We start from the raw sequence: 21,538 nt of genomic DNA, 5'->3' as shown, positions 1-21,538 counted from the left end.
CTCTGTAATGTTGAAGTCCAGTCCCTGGACTCATTATGTACCTCTGTAATGTTGAGGTCCAGTCCCTGGACTCATTATGTGCCTCTAATGTTGAGGTCCAGTCCCTAGACTCATTATGTACCTTTGTAATGTTGAGGTCCAGTCCCTGGACTCATTATGTACCTTTGTAATGTTGAGGTACAGTCCCTGGACCCATTATGTGCCTCTAATGTTGAGGTACAGTCCCTGGACTCATTATGTACCTTTGTAATGTTGAGGTCCAGTCCCTGGACCCATTATGAACCTCTGTAATGTTGAAGTACAGTTCCTAGACCCATTATGCGCCTGTAATGTTGAGGTACAGTCCTTGGACTCATCATGTACCTCTGTAATGTTGAGGTACAGTCCCTGGACCTATTACGTGCCTAATGTTGAGGTACAGTCCCTGGACCTATTATGTGCCTCTAATGTTGAGGTACAGTCCCTGGATCTATTATGGGTCTCTAATGTTGAGGTACAGTCCCTGGAAATTTTCTGCATAACCAGGGACTTTCTATATAGTATGTTTGATGTCAGCTACAGTGTCCCGTGGTCTGGGGTGACTAAAGCTCTCGCTTCACACGGCGAGGGTCTGCGTTCGATTCCCAGTGAGGGTAGAAACATTGGGCCTGTTTCTTTACACCTGTTGTCTATGTTCACGCATCAGTAAAATGGGTATCTGGATGTTAGTGGATTGGTGTGGGTAGCATCCTGGGACAAAACTGACCTAATTTGCGGGAAATGCTCAACATAACAAGCGGCTTTCTATATAGTAGTATGTCATTGATGTCAGCTATGGTCTGTATACCCTCATAGATTATCATACATAGCAGCATATGTGTAGAGAACCCAAGATAACCCAAAACAGTCAGACAGAGTGACATATTTCCATTGGGGTCCTTTACTTATTTCTATTGGGCTCTTGTTCTAGGGAATTGGATCTGTGCTCCGGTTCCCTGAAATGACCTTGAATACATTCCATCCCCATCACATGCGTTGCATAATCCTACGGGTTTAGCGCTCCCTGTGGAAAATACTGTATGTATTTTCCGGAAATACAGTATTTTATATGTAAATTAGTGTAATATTCTATAGGTAATAAAAATTTTTATAAAAAATGGGAAGCCTGTGCCTGCGCAGACGAGACTCGCCATTGTGTTTTGAATGAGTCAAGAAAATGTTAGTGAAAATAAGAAGAATTTTCGTGCTCTAGAGGTTAAATTGTGTTGACACCTCTCAAATAGGAGCCGAAATTGTTGGATGTGCATTCCTGCATAAATTGAGATATCAGACGCTATCTAGATTTGTGTTATAATTCTGGCCAGTATTTTCATAAACTTAGTGAAGTTTTTGAGTATATACACATTAATCTCCAGTCAAATTGGTAAGTGATGTTAAGATATATTCTCCTTCTGTTATATAAATGTGGGTAAATATCATTAATTTTAATATGCAGTCCACCAATTTATATATTTACCAGAATTCCTGGTGATGCATATTTCATTTGTAATTAATAGGTCTAGAGCAACTTGTGGATATGACAGTGGTAGGTATCGAAGGGGGACATTTTTTGCGATCTAAGTGTCCCAAATTCCTAGTTGTCTATGTAACTTTGATAAATAATAATCTTTGTTACCATTTACTTATATGTATGTAATGAGATTCATCCAAGTAAACGTAATTTTCCACACTCCCCATGATTATAATAAGAACAAAAGAAAGAAGGAACACTGCGCAGGCCTACTGGCCCATGCGAGGCAGGTCCAAGTCTCCCACCAGCTTAAGCCAATGCCCTAACTCAGTCAGGTCAGGTCACATTCACCTATGGATCATGGCATCCGACCTAGTAGCACAAGCCAGGCAGGTCCAACTCACACCCATGGTCTGTATACCATGTACCCCTCAAGGAAGGTTCCTTGATGTTGGTGAGGGGCTCTTGATTTAGGGAATTGGATCTGTGCTCCAGTTCCCCGAATTAAGCCTGAATGCCTTCCACATCCCCCCCCAGGCGCTGTATAATCCTCCGGGTTTAGCGCTTCCCCCTTGATTATAATAATAATAATAATAATGTATACCATGTACATATACTTGTAGTAAATGAAGATATTATTATAAGAAGGTAAATAAGTGACTGTAGTTGGCCCTTATAAACCCCAACAAGACAAGTGTGAAGATGCCTAAACTTCCTCAGAAGAAATATTATCGCCAGAGAGCTCACTCCAACCCTATTGCTGACCATAACTTTGACTAGTGAGGACTATTACCTCTTGTCTTGATCCAAGGAGTGTGGAGGTGCGCTCTTGGCCCTTGGATCAACCCTCGTTACCACCCTTCTCCCCCATAGGGCCCCTCAGGGAAGGTTCCTTGATGCTGGTGAGGGGCTCTTGATCTAGGAAATTGGATCTGTGCTCCAGTTTCCTGAATTAATCCTGAATACTTTCCACTTCCCCATCCCCCCGGCGCTGTATAATCCTACGGGTTTATCGTTTCCCCTTGATTATAAAAATCCCCCATACGGGTTTACTGCATATTTCATAGTTTCAGGTATTATCTGACTTTAATTTTAGCCAAAATATTTAACACAATCACAGTTTGATTAGGAAATTATAATTTTTCGATTTTTTTTCCAGATTATTTCCAGCCGTCCACAAAATTTTAAATGTATTTTGATTCTTTTTGATTATAACTAAAAAGTAACTTGGGGATTCCTATAAAGTATGTAAGTAATGTTGAGTATTCCTGAATCACTTATAAATTATACTTTCCATAGATCAATTTTATTATTTATCATTATTTATTATTTACACTGGTATTTACTGTTAGTATTCATGGGTTATGCATTCATTAGTTAATGTTAACATAGAAAAATTAACAGAATGCAATGTCATCAGTTGTTCCTCAAAATTTCAGCAATTATTAATTTTTAATACAGTATTTAAGGAGTGTATACATTACACTGTAGTACTGTATTAGTACTAATTTTATATGTATTTTTTCTTTGCTTTGAGTAAAACTCAACACAATTGTGTTAATTGACATTTCCTTTCTGTTTTACAGACTTCAAAAAAAAAGTAGTAGGCTGAATATTAATGCTCTTATGTTTTTTACAGTCCAGTACGACCATCTGCAATGGACTGGAGTCCGTACTTTCCCAAGTACTTTCCTGGAGACAAGTCCAAGAAAGTGGAGTTTGCTGATATTGGGTGTGGATATGGTGGATTATTGGGTTAGTAAATCTACTGTAGATAGCATCGACTAATTAAGTTTAAAATTATGAATTTTAGTCAATTAAGAACTTGTATTATTATGTGAATGAGTAATGTAATTGATAAAGTGAATTTTGTTTCTTAATCTCATCAATCAAATTCCCATCGAGGAAGGGTGAAGCAAAGAAGAAAATCCATTCACCATCATTTATTAAATAGGAATCTAGTCAGAAGTCTGTGTACATTGCAATTCAGTGAAATATAATGTGCAACAGCTCAATTTCTCCTTCCAAGTGAAAGTACTGTACATTCCACCTCCAGGAATTTCTTCATAAATGTTACCTTGCCCACACTTCAACATTCACAAATGCATTAAAGTGGAATCCCACCCAAGTTTCTCCATACTCTCATTCCTCGATAGGTGGTGTCTGTTGTCTCTGGGGTTCAATTGTCTGGAAAAAATCCCATACATTACTGTATATGGGTTTGCATATTACTCAAAAGTTGGGCTACCATGCCTGAGTGTCATTTTATTTTAAAGGATAACTAACAGCTCCTGCCTCGACGGGATACAACCGGTTCGTTGTTTAAAAGAAAAAGCGAACAACTGCTCCATGGCAAGTTAGTGTTCTTCGTTACTCTAACCTACCTTCTTCAGTCAGTTCAATATATCTACACTTCTTCCTTTACTTATGCATCTTCTTCCATTAGCATAAAAATAAGTGTTTTTGCTGAGCCATGCTGCTCACAGAGAAGACTTTAACTTGACTCATGAAATCATAATGACACGATTGCAAACAAACCATACCACGCGACGGTCTGGAGTTTTGAGACTCTCTGACTGCAGGTTCAAATCCCGCCCGTGGTATGGTTTGTTTAGAGAAAACTTGAAATTGTCGATTTCAGCCAGAACGGTAAATGATGAAGACAAATTTGCAATAATCAATCCTGTTATCTGCTGGTCATGTGATCATTTTCAATTACAAGACCAAGTTTACACATTGTGTTCAGAATACAGCTGGGCACCGATGTACAGCATTTCACTCATACAGTCGTTTACAGTTATACCCATTCTTCATTTATTCATCACTCACTATAAGCTAAAAACAAAAATATTTTTAGCTAAGCAGTATGTGTACTATATATGCATATTTTAGGCCTATGTCACTTAATATTTGACAGTGTAAACATGTTATAAAGTTTTTTACAGCACTTTTTGCTTTACAGCAGTAGCCCAAAATGTAACCTGCTGTATAAGCAGGGTCCTACAGTAGCCTGGAACCTAACCTGCTGTATAAACAAAGCCCTACAGTAGCCCAGAACCTAACCTGCTGTATCAGCAGGGCCCTACAGTAGCCCAGAGCCTAACCTGCTGTATAAGCAGGGTCCTACAGTAGCCCAGAACCTAACCTGCCCTGCTGTATAAGCAGGGCCCTCCTGTACAGTACTTCCCAAGATGATGACATCTCTAAAGTAGATGGTGTGTGGCACTTGCATCACTCAGTGCCATGCTCAATTCAGACTATGCAGTGGGATGGTTATCTTTCCAAGGATGGCCTTTGACTGTCCCTGGAGGCATCAGCCAGGAAGATCCACAGTCAAATTAAGCTCCATAATCTGCCAGTTTCCAAAACAGAGACTTTCCTTCGATTTCCACATTATTGCCATTGTTAAGCAGCAAGAGACCAGGTTACCATTGTATCATTGACTTTCTCTTTTACCCACTGGCAGTATGTGTGGTAGGTTAGCTGCCCATTGTTAAATGCGCTATTTACAGCTCCAAGGCCCTTGATAACTCTCAGCTCTCTCTGCCTCTGTAACTGATTTTCACACAGTTGAGTTAGCTGTTTTAAGTTTAAATAATAAGATATTACACGGATCCCGATGGAAATAAGTCACTTTGTCTTACTTTTCTGGGTTATCCTGGTGAGTAATTTACACTGCATGTATGATAATTGTACTTATGTGTACCTGTACCTAAATAAACTTACTCATTGCCTTAATTGTGTGAGGAATTGCCCCTTCTTCCTGAAGTTTGTCATATTTGTCTGTTTGTCTCAGGAGTGCATAGACCTGGCAGACTTGGGAGAGCCATTATGCTGTTTGTCATTAATCAGGAGCACGTCGTCAATATGTGAGCTTATTTTTTAATGTATCCTTTGCCTTAAGAGCTGAATAGTTTGCTGAAATTAAAGTAAATTTTGATTGAGCAAGTTTCAATTTGACCCTTAAACGGTTCAAACAGATCGACGTTCAAATTCGTAGTGCTACAACAGTAGATCTACTTTTTTTACATATTTTCAATTTTTTTTTTTTTTTTTTTTCAACAAGTTGGTTGTCTCCCACCGAGGCAGGGTGACCCAAAAAAGAAAGAAAATCCCCAAAAAGAAAATACTTTCATCATCATTCAACGCTTTCACCACACTCACACATTATCACTGCTTTTGCAGACGTGCTCAGAACACAACAGTTTAGAAGCATACACATATAAAGATACACAACATATCCCTCCAAACTGCCAATATCCCAAACCCCTCCTTTAAAGTGCAGGCATTGTACTTCCCATTTCCAGGACTCAAGTCCGACTATAAGAAAATAACCGGTTTCCCTGAATCCCTTCACTAAATCTTACCCTGCTCACACTCCAACAGATCGTCAGGTCCCAAGTATCATTCGTCTCCATTCACTCCTATCTAACACGCTCATGCACGCTTGCTGGAAGTCCAAGCCCCTCGCCCACAAAACCTCCTTTACCCCCTCTTTCCAACCCTTTCGAGGACGACCCCTACCCCTCTTTCCTTCCCCTATAGATTTATATGCTTTCCATGTCATTCTACTTTGATCCATTCTCTCTAAATGACCAAACCACCTCAACAACCCCTCTTCAGCCCTCTGACTAATGCTTTTATTAACTCCACACCTTCTCCTAATTTCCACACTCCGAATTTTCTGCATAATATTTACACCACACATTGCCCTTAGACAGGACATCTCCACTGCCTCCAACCGTCTCCTCGCTGCTGCATTTACCACCCAAGCTTCACACCCATATAAGAGTGTTGGTACTACTATACTTTCATACATTCCCTTCTTTGCCTCCATAGATAAACGTTTTTTGACCCCACTTATACCTCAATGCACCACTCACCTTTTTTCCCTCATCAATTCTATGATTAACCTCATCCTTCATAAATCCATCCGCCGACACGTCAACTCCCAAGTATCTGAAAACATTCACTTCTTCCATACTCCTCCTCCCCAATTTGATATCCAATTTTTCTTTATCTAAATCATTTGATACCCTCATCACCTTACTCTTTTCTATGTTCACTTTCAACTTTCTACCTTTACACACATTTTCAAATATAACAAAAAAAATGTAGATAAAAGTTTTTTTTACACATTTTCAAATGTAAAACAAAAGAGAAGATCTACATTTTTTTTACTTACTTTCAGATGTTGAAAAAACGTATATATATGTTTGGACCATTTAAGGGTTAATGGATTCAGGAACAACAGACAAAATCTGCTCGGTATGGAATTATCTGAAAAATGGTATGGTGATACTGACAAGATGAGGAAAAAGACACTTAATTACAGTTCAGGACTTTTATTAAAGGACACGTTTCACCACGAGTGGTGAAACATACTGAAGAAGTCACTCTTGGCAAAACGTTGCATCTAATTAATGTCCTGAGCTGTACATAAATGTTTTTTCCCACACAAATACAGCCTCTCCTTGCTCAACGATGGAGTTCAGTTCCTAAGACCACACTGGTAGTGGGTTTGTGTCAACCATCTCTGATATTGTTTTAATATAAATTTTGCACCATTTATAACATTTTTAGTATATTATTAAATGTTTATACAGTAGTGTACTGTATATTGTAATAAACAGAATAGAGGAAATAAGCTATAATATGCATTATTTAGGTATGCATACTGGTCAGAGAGCCCTTCTTAAGTCTGAGTCGTCAGTAAACAAGTACGACGCTAAGTGAGGAGAAGCTGTATCTGTATTTGCTACTTTATGGAGTGGCCGGTAGGTGGTGCCTTAGTTTGTTATTCAGTAGTGGAGAGTAATAATTTGCTATCCATTTTCCCTAGATTAACTGTGTTTATTATAATATAGAGTACACTGAAGAATCCTTCCTCTGTCAGTCATGCGTGTCGTAAGAGGTCACAAGCAAGGGGCTAGTAACCCCTCCTGTATGAATTACTACATGTAAAAATAACTTTTTTTTTTAGATCACCCTGCCTTGGTGGGATATGGCCAGTATGTTGAAAAATAATAAAAAAAAGTACACTGCACTGCGAATAACCATGGTCTCTAAAGCCAATTCTGGTGCTGAGTGGCAGAAACATATACAGCAGTAGCCAGGAACCTGACCTGCTGTATAAGTGGGGCCCACCTGCACAGCAGTAGCCAGGAACCTGACCTGCTGTATAAGCGGGGCCCACCTGCACAGCAGTAGCCAGGAACCTGACCTGCTGTATAAGCGGGGCCCACCTGCACAGCAGTAGCCAGGAACCTGACCTGCTGTATAAGTGGGGCCCACCTGCACAGCAGTAGCCAGGAACCTGACTGCTGTATAAGTGGGGCCCACCTGCACAGCAGTAGCCAGGAACCTGACCTGCTGTATAAGTGGGGCCCTCCTGTACAGCAGTAGCCAGGAACCTGACCTGCTGAATAAGCAGGGTCCTCCTGTACAGCAGTAGTCAGGAACCTGACCTGCTGTATAAGCAGGGTCCTCCTGTACAGCAGTAGTCAGGAACCTGGCCTGCTGTATAAGTGGATCTGCCTGTACAGTGTGATTTGCTACCACTTCTGTCAGCCATTAGTCGACTTACAGTGGCGTTTTTTTTTTTTCATTCTTTACACACTGGCTGTCTCCCACCAAGATAGGGTAACCTGAAGAAGAAACACTTAACCATCATTCATTCAATCACTGTCTTGCCAAAAGTGCAATAAGTTTTAACAACTTTTATTTTTTGCAGTGGCCCTTGCTCAGATTTTCCCTGACACACTTATGTTAGGCATGGAAATCCGTGTGAAGGTGTCAGACTTCGTTATTGACCGCATAAATGGCCTGAGAGAGGAGAAGAAGGACATACCTGGAGGATATCAAAATGTTGCATGCATTCGAACAAATGCAATGAAATATTTACCAAACTTCTTTGAGAGAGGACAGGTGAGGTATTCTATTTACTATATGCTGCCATATTTAAAATTACTAAACTTAGAAAGACTAGAGAGAACTTTTCATACATAATAATCAGCTACTCCTCGCTTAGCGACGTACTCGTTTACCAGCTCCTCGAACCTAAGACAGGCTCTCTGACTAGTATTCATACCTTATTAATGTATATTAGAGCTGATTTCCTCTATTCTGTTTATTTCAGTATACAGTACACTGTTGTATAAATATTTAAAAATATACCAGCAGTGTCACAAATGGTGCAAAGGTGACATTAAAACAATATCAAAGATGGTTGATACAAACTCACCACCATTATAGCATGCTCCTCACTTAGTGATGAATTCATTTAACGACGTGCTCTCAGGAACAGAACACCGTTGTTAGGTAAGGAGGGGCTGTATCTATATGAGTGATAAAGAATTCTTCTTCCATAAGCCATGCGTGTCATAAGAGGTGACTAAAGCGCCAGGATATACTGCGTAGAAAGACCCTGGTTATACAAAGCATTTCCTACAACTTAGGTTAATTTTGTCCCCAGGATCTATCTTCCCCTCCCCCCACACCAGTCCACTAACACCCAGGTATCTACTTACTGCTGAGTGAACAGTAATAATAATACAGTGGAACCTTGAAAATCGAACGTACCAAATATCGAACGTTTCGAAAATAAGACCATTTTTTCGGACAAACTGTGTACCAAAAATCGAACGCGTTTCAAATTTCGGACCGCCAGGTACGGGACCTGTCCGCTGGCCCGCGTCCCCGCGCAGACGCCGTGAGCAGTCTAGCTTTGTTTATGCTTGAGTGAACACTAACCTGCGATCTCCTTCACACATTTTACGATTATTTAATTGTGTTTAGTGCTTGTGGGACTGTGAAATAAGCTGCCATGGGCCCAAAGAAACTTGCTAGTGGTACCCCTGTGGTAAAGAAAGTGAGAAACACCATAGATGTGAAGAAGGAAATAATACAGAAGTATGAGATTGGAGTGGGACTTGTTGAGCTTGCCAGGATGTACAGAGGACTGTGGACAGTTATTTTTTGAGACAGAAACAGACGACTGTGGACAGTTATTTTGTGAGACAGAAACAGACGACTGTGGAGTTATTATGTGAGACAGAAACAGACGACTGTGGAGTTATTTTCTGAGACAAATAGACGATTGTGGATAGTTATTTTGTGAGACAGAAACAGACCACTGTGGAGTTATTTTGTGAGACAGAAACAGAAGACTGTGGAGTTATTTTGTGAGACAAACAGACGATTGTGGACAGTTATTTTGTGAGACAGAAACAGACGACTGTGGACAGTTATTTTGTGAGACAGAAACAGGACTGTAGACAGTTATTTTGTGAGACTGGGGTCCAATGGCTCTCAAGCTGGTCCTAGTGGCATTAAAATACAGAGAAGGGAAGCAACCCCAGAGAGAGCTTTGATACCGAAAGTCCTCATGGAGGGGTATTCTCCTTCCAAACACTAACCCCAACTCCCTCTCTCCTCCTCCCTATCTTCCAGATGCCATCACCAATCTTCAATAAAGGTAAGTAAAAATGTTATTTTATATTACTATACATAATTAAAGACTATAGCAATTGTTGTGTGTATGTAAAACTGTAATTAATCTCTATAAAATGTATTATTTTTGTGAATATTTTTGGGTTTCTGGAACGGATTAATTGTATTTCCATTATTTCTTATGGGAAATATTGCTTCGAATTTCAGACTTTTCGAATTTAGAACTAGCTCCTGGAACGGATTAAGTTGGATTTTTGAGGTTCCACTGTATACAGTAATAGTATCTTTATTTCTACAAGTACAGTGGTCCCTCGCTTTTCGTAGCTCTCGGCAATCATAAATTTCACCAATCATAGGGGTATTTTCGTATAAACATGGACTCGCTTTTCATAGGTTGACTCGCGAATAGTAGTTCGTCCGGGACGCGTACGCACGGTGTGAGCCGGGGCGGCCTCCCTACCCAGCCAGTCTGGCATTGTTTACCAGCGAGTGAAGGTCCCCTCAAGTGCTCCTACGAAATATTTCATAATATTCCACTCATTTTAATGCTTGCAATTACACTAAATAAGCTACCATGGCTCCAAAGAAAGCTCCTAGTGCCAAGCCTGTGGTAAAGAAGGTGAGAAATATGTACAGTGACAAAGTCTTGGGCCATTTTAGGGAAGTGTTAAAGAGACGCCAGAAACAGAGCTCTCTCCACAGTTACTTTGCGAGACAGGACTAGAGTGACTCTCAAGGTGGTCCTAGTGGCATTAAGAAACAGAGAAGAGAAGCAACCCCAGAGAAGCAATTGGTACCTGAGGTGTTGCTGGAAGGGGATTCCCCTTCCAAACTGTAAACAATCCAATCTCTCTTCTCCTCCAATCTCCCATACACTAAGAAGAATCTCCAATAAAGGTAAGTGTTATGCTGTTAATGTTTCATTCATCATTTCCCATTGTATTGTTTATGTACTACATGTATATTTCATGTAAAAAATTTTTTTGTTTTAATACTTCTGGGTGTCAGGAACGGATTAATTGTATTTGCATTATTTCTTATGGGGAAAATTGATTCGCAAATCGTAAATTTCGTTTATAGTAGCTCCTCCAGGAACGGATTAATTATGAAAAACGAGGGACCACTGTACATACAGTGGATCCTAGAGTTTCGAGCGTACCGATTATCGAACTTTTTGAGTTTCAACCGCTTTTTTCGAACCAATTTTGTTCCGAGTATTGAACTCTACCCATCTTTGGAATCGCCAGGTATCGGACCTGTCCACCAGCCCGCTCTGTCCGTGTCCTCGCACAGGCGCCGTGAGCAGTCTGGCTTTGTTGATGCTTGAGTGAACACTAACCTGTGTGCCTATTCAAACATTTCACTCTTAATTCATTATGTTTAGTGCTTGTGTGACTGTGAAATAAGCTACCATGGGCCCAAAGAAACTTGCTAGTGGTACCCCTGTGGTAAAGAAAGTGAGAAACACCATAGACATGAAGAAGGAAATAATACAAAAATACGAGAATGGTGTGAGACTTCTTGAGCTTGCCAGGATGTACAACAAAAACAAGTCAACCATTGCTTCTATCCTGGCAAAGAAAGAACAAATCAAGGAAGCTGATGTTGCAGTAGGTGTTGATATGCTAACCAAAAATAGACCACAGACAGTTGATCAGGTTGAGAAGTTATTGCTGGTGTGGATCAAAGATAAAGAGATGGCAGGTGATAGTGTTTCAGAGACAATTGTAAAAAGGTAAGGATTAAGGACGTGTGTAAAGTGGAATGAGTTGCAAACTTTTGTTGAAAGTATCACCCTGACCAAGATGAAACAAGCCATCTCTGCAACAAGTTCAGTGACAAAATCATGTCCCACTTCAGGAAAATGTTAAAAAGGCACCAGATACAGAGGACTGTGGACAGTTATTTTGTGAGATTCGTCCAGTGACTTTCAAGCTGGTCCTAGTGTCATTAAAAGACAGAAAAGGGAAGTTACCCCAGAGAGGTCTTTGATACCTGAAGTCCTTATGGAGGGGGATTCCCATTCCAAACACTAACCCCAACTCCCTCTCTCCCTATCTTCTAGATGCCATCACCAATCTTCAATAAAGGTAAGTAAAAATGTTACTTTATATGTTTATTTAAATTTATTACTATTGTACTATGTATGTTTGTTGTGTGTGTAAAACTATAATATAATCTCTATAAAATGTATTTTTTTGTGAATATTTTTGGGTTTCTGGAATGGATTAATTGTATTTCCATTATTTCTTATGGGAAATATTGGTTCGACTTTCAAACATTTCGACTTTAGAACTAGCTCCTGGAACAGATTAAGTTCGAAACTCAAGGGTCCACTGTACATGTACAAGATATACAGGCCTAGCTGACATCAGTGACATACCACTATATAGAAAGCCGTTTGTCATGCTGAGCATTTCGGGCAAATTAGGTCAGTTTTGTCCCAGGAGGCAACCCACACCATAAAGGGATTACCAATAGACCCCTGTCTGTGCTCAAGAAGGCGCTGGACAGGCACCTAAAGTCAGTACCTGACCAGCCGGGCTGTGGTTCGTACGTCAAGTTACGTGCGGCCAACAGTAACATCCTGGTTGATCAGACCCTGATCCTGATCCACCATGAGGCCTGGTCACAGACTGGCCTGTGGGGTCAATGACTGTCGAAACCCTCTCTAGGTATACTCCAGGTATACACCAGTCGACTAATACCCAGGTACCCATTTTATACTGAAGGGTGAACAGGGACAGCAGGTATCTTATGGAAACATGTCCCTAATGTTTTTCAGCCATACTAGAGATTCGAACTCCGGACCTCAGTGTGTGAGCTGAGTGCGCTAACGATTGAGCTATGGGACAGTGACAGCAGGTGTAAGGAAACATATCCAATGTTTCCACCCATACTGGGATTGAACCATGAACACTCAGTGTGTGAGCTGAGTGCACTACCAACCAACCTACGGGTTCATTATCAAAGTCATTTAGCTTCTTTCTCAATGTTATCATGACTACTAATTTTGAATTTACACCTTCACATATAACTCTCTCACTGAACCTTTTCAACTGCATTAGATGGACTAAGATGTGTTTTTCTTTTCCAGTTGAGCAAAATGTTCTTCCTCTTTCCTGACCCACACTTCAAAAGATCCAAGCACAAGTGGAGAATTATTAATTCCTCTCTCCTGGCCGAGTACGCCTATGTTCTACAGGATGGGGTATGTTTGAAGGCATATTTATGTTGGTGGAATTACCGGCAATATGTTAGGTAAAGGGACACAGGTGCCACTTATGTGACATTTTATTGTGGCAATGTTTCACTCTCCAGGAGCTTTGTCAAGCTTGGCAAAGCTCCTGGAGTGCAAAATGTGTACTCCTTGTGAAGAATGGTATTCCAAGTGAAAGGAAAATGAAATTAGCCATGCAGCTTCCATGCCCACATATGTGCTCGCAGCGAGTGATTTGTCCAATGGTACTGGGCACCTGATATTTGAAGTATTGATGACTGAGTGGACTATGGCATCCTTGAATTTTAGCAGGGGCAGCATCAGTGTCCTGCCTACTATGGTTCATCTCCCCTTTACATCTTGGACTACAGCAACCTTTCACCTTGTCTCACCTACTGGTTGTACTGCAGTTGCAGCAACTCTGCCATCATTAACATCTTGATCCAGACCCAGGTGGATACATTACCATAATAAAATGTCACATTAGTTGCACTCGTGCCCTTTTACTTAACCCTTAAACTGTCCAAACAAATTTACGTACACATGCGTAGTGCTCCGAAAGTAGATCTACGTTTTTTTACATACAGTGGACCCCCGGCATTCGATGACATCGGTATACATTAAATCTGGTATTCGATACATTTTAACGCAAAGATTTTGCCTCGCCACTCATTAAAAAACCCGCCACACGCAATTCGTCCGGGATGCGTCCACGTGAGTGCCAGTGTTTACAAGCCAGCCAGTGTGCTCGCATCTAAGCATACATTCGGTACATTCCATATTATCACTGTTTTTGGTGCTTGTTTCTGCAAAATAAGTCACCATGGGCCCCAAGAAAGCTTCTAGTGCCAACCCTGTGGTAAAAAGGGTGAGAATTAGTATGGAAATTAAGAAAGATTTTGAAGGGTTTGGGGCTAACCCTGAAAAGCCTATGCCAGTTGTGGAATCTATTGTGCCTACTTCAAAAATTAAGGAAATGTGTGCAAAGTGGGTTGAACTGCAAACATTTATGGATGAAAATCACCCTAACACAGCTATTGCAAGCCGTGCTTGTGACTATTACAATGACAATGTTGTGGCCCATTTTAGACAAATCGTAAAGGAACGGGAGGTACAGGCCTCTATGGACAGATATGTTGTGCGGCAGAAGTCCAGTGACTCTCAAGCTGGTCCTAGTGGCATTAAAAGAAGAAGGGAAGTAACCCCGGAAAAGGACTTGCTACCTCAAGTTCTAATGGAAGGGGATTCCCCTTCTAAACAATAAGTTCAACACTCTCCCCTCCTCCCATCCCATCAATCATCACCAGATCTTCATTAAAGGTAAGTGTCATGTATTCTTTTGTTAGTAGAGTACTACAAACTGCATGTCTTCTTCAGTTTGTGTGCATTAAACTTAATATTTCATGTGGTAAAAATTTTTTTTCAGAGTACTTTTGGGTGTCTTGCACGGATTAATTTGATTTCCATTATTTCTTATGGGGAAAATTAATTCGCCTTCTGATAATTTTGGCATATGATGAGCTCTCAGGAACGGATTAATATTGTATACCGGGGGTCCACTGTATTTTCAAATATAACAAAAAAAAAAAGTAGACCAAAGTTTTTTTACTCGTTTTCAAATGTAAAAAAAAAAGAAAAGATTGCGTTTTTTACATACTTTCAAATGTTGAAAAAAACGTAGATCTATGTTTGGGCAGTTTAAAGGTTAATGTTTGAAGGTGTTTGGGTTGTTCATGATTGTTCACTTTTCAGTTATGGCCTTGAAATAAAGGTATCAAAGTTAACATATCTGTGACATTTGTAATGTCCTATAATACCCATATATACTGAACTGTATAACACTGTTGACTGCGCACAAAAGTAAATGCGATATATGTAGTAAATGTTATATATTTTTAGGGCCTTGTGTACACTGTGACAGACGTGAAGGATCTCCATGAATGGATGGTTCGCCATTTTACCGAACATCCTTTATTTATTCGTGTGGACGAGGATATTTTGGTGAGCATCAAATCATTTAAAATTCTCTGGCTTTGATCTTAAAAAGGAGGGATGGAGATATTTGCTGTTTGGAGGGACATCTGAAGAGTCATATTTTCATGCCTCTGGCAAGACAGTGATAGTGTGAATTATGATGAAAGTGTTTCTTTTTCACATCACCTTTCCTCAGTTGGGAGACAACCATTGTGTTAAAAAAAATATCCCCATGTTATGTCTCATTAGTATAGTGCAGAGAGGAATTGATATTCATAGTTTTACCAAATATTTTTATTCTGGATTATCAGAATTTTACAAAAACAATCAAATTTGCAATTTAGCCACAATGAAAGATTATTAAATCTCAAGTGATCCTTTTTTTTAACCTCTCAGTCACATAATTGGCAAATAATAGGACTTGAATCTTAGAGGTGTAAGTACAGTGTGTTCACTCAGGAGGGGTGAGGATGTAATATTTGACAGATGTCATTTTAATTGTGATGTCACCACACTTCTGACAAGACAGCTGTTAAATGAATGATAATGACTGTTTTGCCTTGTTGTTTTGGGGGTTACCTCATCTCAGTGGGAGACAGCCAGTGTTTATCTATACGTAACCATACTTCATAAAATCACTACTCTTATCTTATCTCACAGACCTACCTAAAGCCAGGGTAACCTTGGTGTCCTCCTGTTATTGTTTAAAGTCATGAGACCCACATTTGTTGTGTATTTCACTAAATCATATTAGCAGCGATTTTTTTAGGCAACTTCCAGTTAATATATACAGGTTTCCTCACTTTGTTAGGTAAAAAGGATACATGCAACTAATTCAGCATTTTATTGTGGCAACGTTTCGCACTCCAGGAGCTTTGTCAAGCCATTAGAAACAGTACAGAAACACAAAACTGTGCACCTCACCATATACCCTCCGTATCTCTGTATTGTTTGTAACTGCTCGCCACAATAAAATGTTGCATTAGTTGCACATGTCCTTTTACTTAATATATTGTTGGTAATTTTATCACATTAGTACAATTACTCAATTTATGTAGGTTTGCTTTGCAATCAAGAGTTGATGGCTTGATTGTGCTTTGTGCTGGTACCACAAACCTAGAATACTTGTATAGTAGAAGACCAGGACATCTGTATTTAATTTCAACTGCAATTGAAATATAAATACAGATTTACTTGACCTTGATTTAATGGAATATTGTACATTTCATCCTCATACTAGGAAACTTTTCTGTGTAGCCTTGAAATATTGTTTTATTTTCTCTATGTTACTTTGCTTGTAACTCTGGCCGATATTTATTACACCTTTTTTTTTTTTCCTCAATGCACTGGCCATCTCCCACCAAGGTAGGGTGATCTAAAAAGAAAAATGAATGTTTTTCTTTTGCATTTAGTAATTTATACAGGAGAAGTGGTTACTAGTCTCCTGCTTCCTTATTACATCTTTCTGTTTATATATTAATATTTACCTTTGTTTTCTTTTATGAAGGCAGATGATCCGGTAATGAAATACCTGTGTGACAGCACAGAAGAAGGGCAGAAAGTATCACGCAACAATGGTGACAAATTCTTGGCTGTATTTCGAAGGACGTCTGATCCAATAAAACTTTGTAATTCTAATCAGGATGCAATTTGAAATTAAATGTTTGTGTATAACAATTTTATATTATGTACTGTATACAGTATTACATTTCAGTGTTCATATTTTCATTACTGGCTGGAAGAATAACACTTCCGTCTCACAGTTAACAGATGGAGGATTGAGCCTTCACCACCTGGGCTTAGTGTTTCACATAGGACTTGAGTCCTGAAGGTGGGAAGAACAGTGCCTACACTCTAAGGGAGGGACTTTGGATATTTGCTGTTTAGAGGGACATTGAAACTGTTGTATTATGCACGCCTCTGGCAAGACACTGATAGTGTAAGTGATGGTGAAAGTTTCTTTTTCGGGTCACCCTGCCTTGTGTCAAAAAAAAAAATCACAATACAATGACTGGGACAATACACAAATAACCTCCACATAGGAGAGAGAAACTTATGTGCTGGATATTTGTGTATTGTTTCCTATAAATTCAGTAATGTATAATAATAATAATAATGATGTATGCAACCTTAGATCATTTTGCAATACAGTACAGTACAGCCTTTCCTCACTTAACGATGGGGTTCCATTCCTAAGAGTAGGTCAGTGAATGAATTTGTTATTAAATGGTTCAATGGTAGTGGGTTTGTGTCAGCCATCTTAGATATTTTTATAATGTCACCTTGGAACCATTTATAACATTTTTAGTATATTTTTAAATGTTTATACAGTAGTGTACTGTATAATGTAATAAACAGAATAGAGGAAATCAGCTCTGATATTCATTACTTGGGTTTACAAACTGGTTGGAGAGCTGGTCGTAAGTTGGAGTGGTCAGTAAACAAGTACAGCGCTAAGTTAGGAGAGGTTGTATATTCAATTGTCCTTTTGTAATCATTTGTAATGTTACATAACTTTTAATCATTATTTACACAATTCTCCATGGGGAAGTGGAACAGAATTCTTCCTCGTAAGCCATGCGTGTCGTAAGAGGCGACTAAAATGCCGGGAGCAAGGGGCTAGTAACCTCTTTTCCTGTATATATTACTAAATTTGAAAGGAGAAACTTTCGTTTTTCCTTCTGGGCCACCCCGCCTCGGTGGGATACGGCCGGTGTGTTGAAAGAAAAATTTACATGATTGTAAAAAAATTACAATATCTGTGAGATATTTTTAAAAATTATTTAAAAGTGACAAAGAACTTTTCACACATAATTTGTACTCTTGAAAAATTGCCCAAATTGAGGGTGACCAGTGAGAACATTATTGTGACTAGTGAATTTTGACCTTGTGGGTTTAGTGCTTAGTTTTGATTTTAATAATAATAATAATAATAATAGTGAATTTTGAAGTTCTCAGAATCTAAGCTGTGTAGGTGAAAGGTAGAGAGAATATATAAAATAAAATGCAGTACTCTTTTTAAATGATGCGGCTAGACTTTCCCTTTCCCTCATTGATGCTGCTGAATGTCTCTCGATCCAGGGAATTGGATTTTTTTTTTTTTAATGCACTTGGCGTTCTCCCATCAAGGAAGGGTGACCTAAAAATTAAAACAAAATTTATTTTTTCATTTTACAAATTGTAACTATTGTAACTGATTAAAATTTTTTTGAGTTGTATTCCCAGACACTATGATCTTGGAGTAAGCTCTTCCACATGAATATAATAACAGTGTTTGTCAGATGAATAAAGTACTGACCATTATTATTTTTAATGTAAAAATATTACAGTGGAACCTCAAAAATCAAACTTAATCTGTTCCAGGAGCTAGTTCTAAATTCGAAAAGTATGAAATTCGAAGCAATATTTCCCATAAGAAATAATGGAAATACAGTGGACCCTCACCTAACGATATTAATTGGTACCCGAGAACGAATATCGTTAGGCAAGTTTTTTAGCGTTAGCCGAGGCAAAATCTTAGCGTTAAAATGTATCCTTAGGCGAATTTAATGTTATGCGATGCGTTCGTTAGGCGAGGGTCCATGTACAATTAATCTGTTCCAGAAACCCAAAATTATTCACACAAAAAATACATTTTATAGAGATTAATTACAGTTTTACATACAACAAATACTATAGTTTTTAATTATGTATTACCTGGAGTTTACCTGGAGAGAGTTCCTTTATTGAAGATTGGTGATGGCATCTGGAAGATAGGAAGGAGGAGAGAAGGAGTTGGGGTTAGTGTTTGGAAGGAGAATACCCCTACATGAGGACTTCAGGTAAAGCCCTCTCTGGGGTTACTTCCCTTCTCTGTCTTTTAATGCCACTAGGACCAGTTATTTTGTGAGACCCCTGTCTCACAAAATAACTGTCCACAGTCCTCTGTTTCTGGAGCCTCTTTAACATTTCCCTAAAATGGGACATGGTTCTGTCACTGAACTTGTTGCAAAGATGGCTTGTTTCAGCTTGCTCAGGGTGGTACTTCTGCACAAACATTTGGACATCATTCCACTTGGCACAAATCTCCTTAATCTTTGAAGAAGGCACCTCATCCACTCCCTATATTAACACCTTTCGCAACATCAGCTTCCTTGATTTGTTCTTTCTTTGACAGGATAGAACCGATGGTCGACTTGTTTTTCCCATACATCCTGGCAAGCTCAGCAAGTCTCACACCACTCTCATACTTCTGTATTATTTCCTTCTTCACATCTATGGTGTTTCTCACTTTCTTTACCACAAGGATACCACTAGCAAGTTTCTTTGGGCACATAGCAGCTTATTTCACAGTCCCACAAGCACTAAACGCAACGAAATAATCGTAAAATGCGTGAATGAGAGCGCAGGTTAGTGTTCACTCAAGCATAAACAAAGCTAGACTGCTCACGGCGCCTGCGCGGGGACGCGGACAGAGCGGGCGGCAGACAGGTCCCATACCTGGCGGTCCGAAAATAGGGGCACATTCGATAATAGGGACACAGTTTGTCTGAAAAAATGGTCCTATTTTCGAAACGTTTGATATGTGATACGTTCGATTTTTGAGGTTCCACTGTACAATAGTATCCCCGTATCCTCGGGGAATAAGTTCCAAGGACCTGCCGTGGATATTGAAACCGCAAATCATAGTAAACCCTATATATTAGTTCTCTATATACCTGTTACAAAGTTTAATTGATAAATTATGCACAATAACTGGAGAATTATCACATTTTCACAGATGGGAAGCATTTCAAGGCTTCTCTAAGACCTTAAAGAACTGCCAGCTTCTATACTTTTGTGCTTTGGGGTCATTATTATGCAAAATTAAGGTGTATTTTTGGGTCACAGTAAACCATGGATAACTGAAACAGCAGATACTGAATCACTGGATACAGGGGCTCTTCTGTATATATTTTGCATATAAAAAGTCAATAAAATTGGAAAATTGTAAACATGGTGAATGGCTGAAGTATATACTGTCCTATTGTTAAGTATTAGAGAACTCAACATGTTTAACATACTGTATGTGACTCATTAAATTGTAGGCAAGCACTGAACTTACCTAGAGAAATATTGAAAAACTTAATGTAGTATTTGTACCATTCTTAAGATATTGTTAATAAATATTCCTTGCAGTAGTGTGTTCTTTTGGGAAAATTGTATTATTGGTGATGGTGACTACCTCAGTCAGTGTCAGCAGTGTCCTTACCTTTTCATTGAGGGGGGGTTGATTTTCTGCCAGTGAAGGGTTCTTGATCCAAGGACTTGGAGCCACTCTTCCTTTCTGGGGGGAGGGGAGGTCAGATCTGATTACCCTATTCTGCATGCACTGCATCGTCTCCCTATATGGGGTTTACCCGGTAATTGGTGATAGTAGAATATGCATATTTTAAAAAAAAAGGATATGAGATACCATGTAAGAAAAATTTTATGATTGCAGCATTTAGCAGTGCCCATATACCACCCCACACCAGGGCCAGGAAGTGTCCAAGCCAGTGAACGGGACTTTCCTTGGATCAACCCTGACTGCCTCTTATTCCCTCAGGTACTTGATGCCTCTTATAGATTTAAAACTCCCCCATAAATGTAATAATAATTAGGTAAGTCTTAAGTATTTAATGAGGTACATATAATCCTAGGTAGTAGGTTGGTAGACAGCAACCGCACAGAGAGGTACTACTGTCCTGCCAAGTGAATGTAAAATGAAAGCCTGTTAATTGTTTTACATGATGGAAGGATTGCTGGTGTCTTTTCTTCTGTCTCATAAACATGCAAGACTTCAGGTACGTCTTGCTACTTCTTAAATTAAGGCCACACTACACATGCCTATACAAGTGTATATATACAAACCCTTCTGAGTTTTCTTCTATTTTTCCTACTAGTTCTTGTTTATTTTCACTTATCCCCATAAGGAAGTGGAACAGAATTATTCTTCCGTAAGCCATGCGTGTCGTAAGAGGCAACTAAAATGCCAGGAGCAAGGGGCTAGTAACCCCCTTCTCCTGTATATAGTACTAAATATAAAAGGAGAAACTTTTGTATTTTCTTTTGGGCCGCCCCGCCTTGGTGGGATACAGCCGGTGCATTGAAAGAAAGTTTACTTAAAATTAAAATTTATTAGCAATATAGACATTTAAATTTTTAGTACGTATAATTGTAGATAAATGGTTCAGAGAATTAACAAGTTAATGAATGAAACGCTTTTGCAATGTTTGGGTATCTTTATTGTGGCAATGTTTCACCAGCCAGTGGCTTCCTCAGTCCAATACAGAGATGAATGGTTGAAGATCAGGAGTTTGAGATAATCAGTCCCTCAGCCTGGAGTTGATCAGTCCATCAATCTTGATCTTCAGTTATTCTCTGTATTGGAGTGAGGAAGCCAG

At 39.3% G+C, this 21,538-nt stretch overlaps 1 protein-coding gene across 3 annotated transcripts; it reads left to right on the top strand.

Annotated features, from left to right (window-relative positions):
* Window positions 1-2,125: 2,125 nt before the first annotated feature.
* LOC128704895 (tRNA (guanine-N(7)-)-methyltransferase) lies at window positions 2,126-20,290 on the top strand. Of its 3 annotated transcripts, none has more exons than XM_053800111.2 (6): window positions 2,126-2,268; window positions 3,129-3,244; window positions 8,223-8,416; window positions 13,038-13,151; window positions 15,060-15,161; window positions 16,642-20,290. In XM_053800111.2, exons 1-6 carry the CDS (start codon window positions 2,192-2,194, stop codon window positions 16,786-16,788), a joined length of 750 nt encoding a protein of 249 aa, XP_053656086.1. In that variant the 5' UTR covers window positions 2,126-2,191; the 3' UTR covers window positions 16,789-20,290. The 3 variants fall into 3 exon arrangements, with proteins under 3 accessions (XP_053656086.1, XP_053656088.1, XP_069960415.1); XM_053800113.2 differs by having other exon boundaries at window positions 16,646-16,795; XM_070104314.1 differs by having other exon boundaries at window positions 2,180-2,310.
* The last annotated feature ends 1,248 nt before the right edge of the window (window positions 20,291-21,538 follow it).

Source organism: Cherax quadricarinatus, chromosome 91 (assembly GCF_038502225.1).
Source record: "Cherax quadricarinatus isolate ZL_2023a chromosome 91, ASM3850222v1, whole genome shotgun sequence".
NCBI classification, from domain to species: Eukaryota; Metazoa; Arthropoda; class Malacostraca; order Decapoda; family Parastacidae; genus Cherax; species Cherax quadricarinatus.
The sequence above is the reverse complement of the archived record's forward strand: the minus strand, read 5'-3'. Positions and strand labels throughout refer to the sequence as shown.

Coding starts and splice junctions, on each gene's coding strand:
- LOC128704895 (XM_053800111.2), top strand. CDS start 2,192: ATGCCTAAACTTCCTCAGAAGAAATATTATCGCCAGAGAGCTCACTCC. Junction 2,269..3,128: donor GCTGACCATAACTTTGACTA/GTGAGGACTATT, acceptor TGTTTTTTACAG/TCCAGTACGACCATCTGCAA. Junction 13,152..15,059: donor CCTATGTTCTACAGGATGGG/GTATGTTTGAAG, acceptor ATATATTTTTAG/GGCCTTGTGTACACTGTGAC.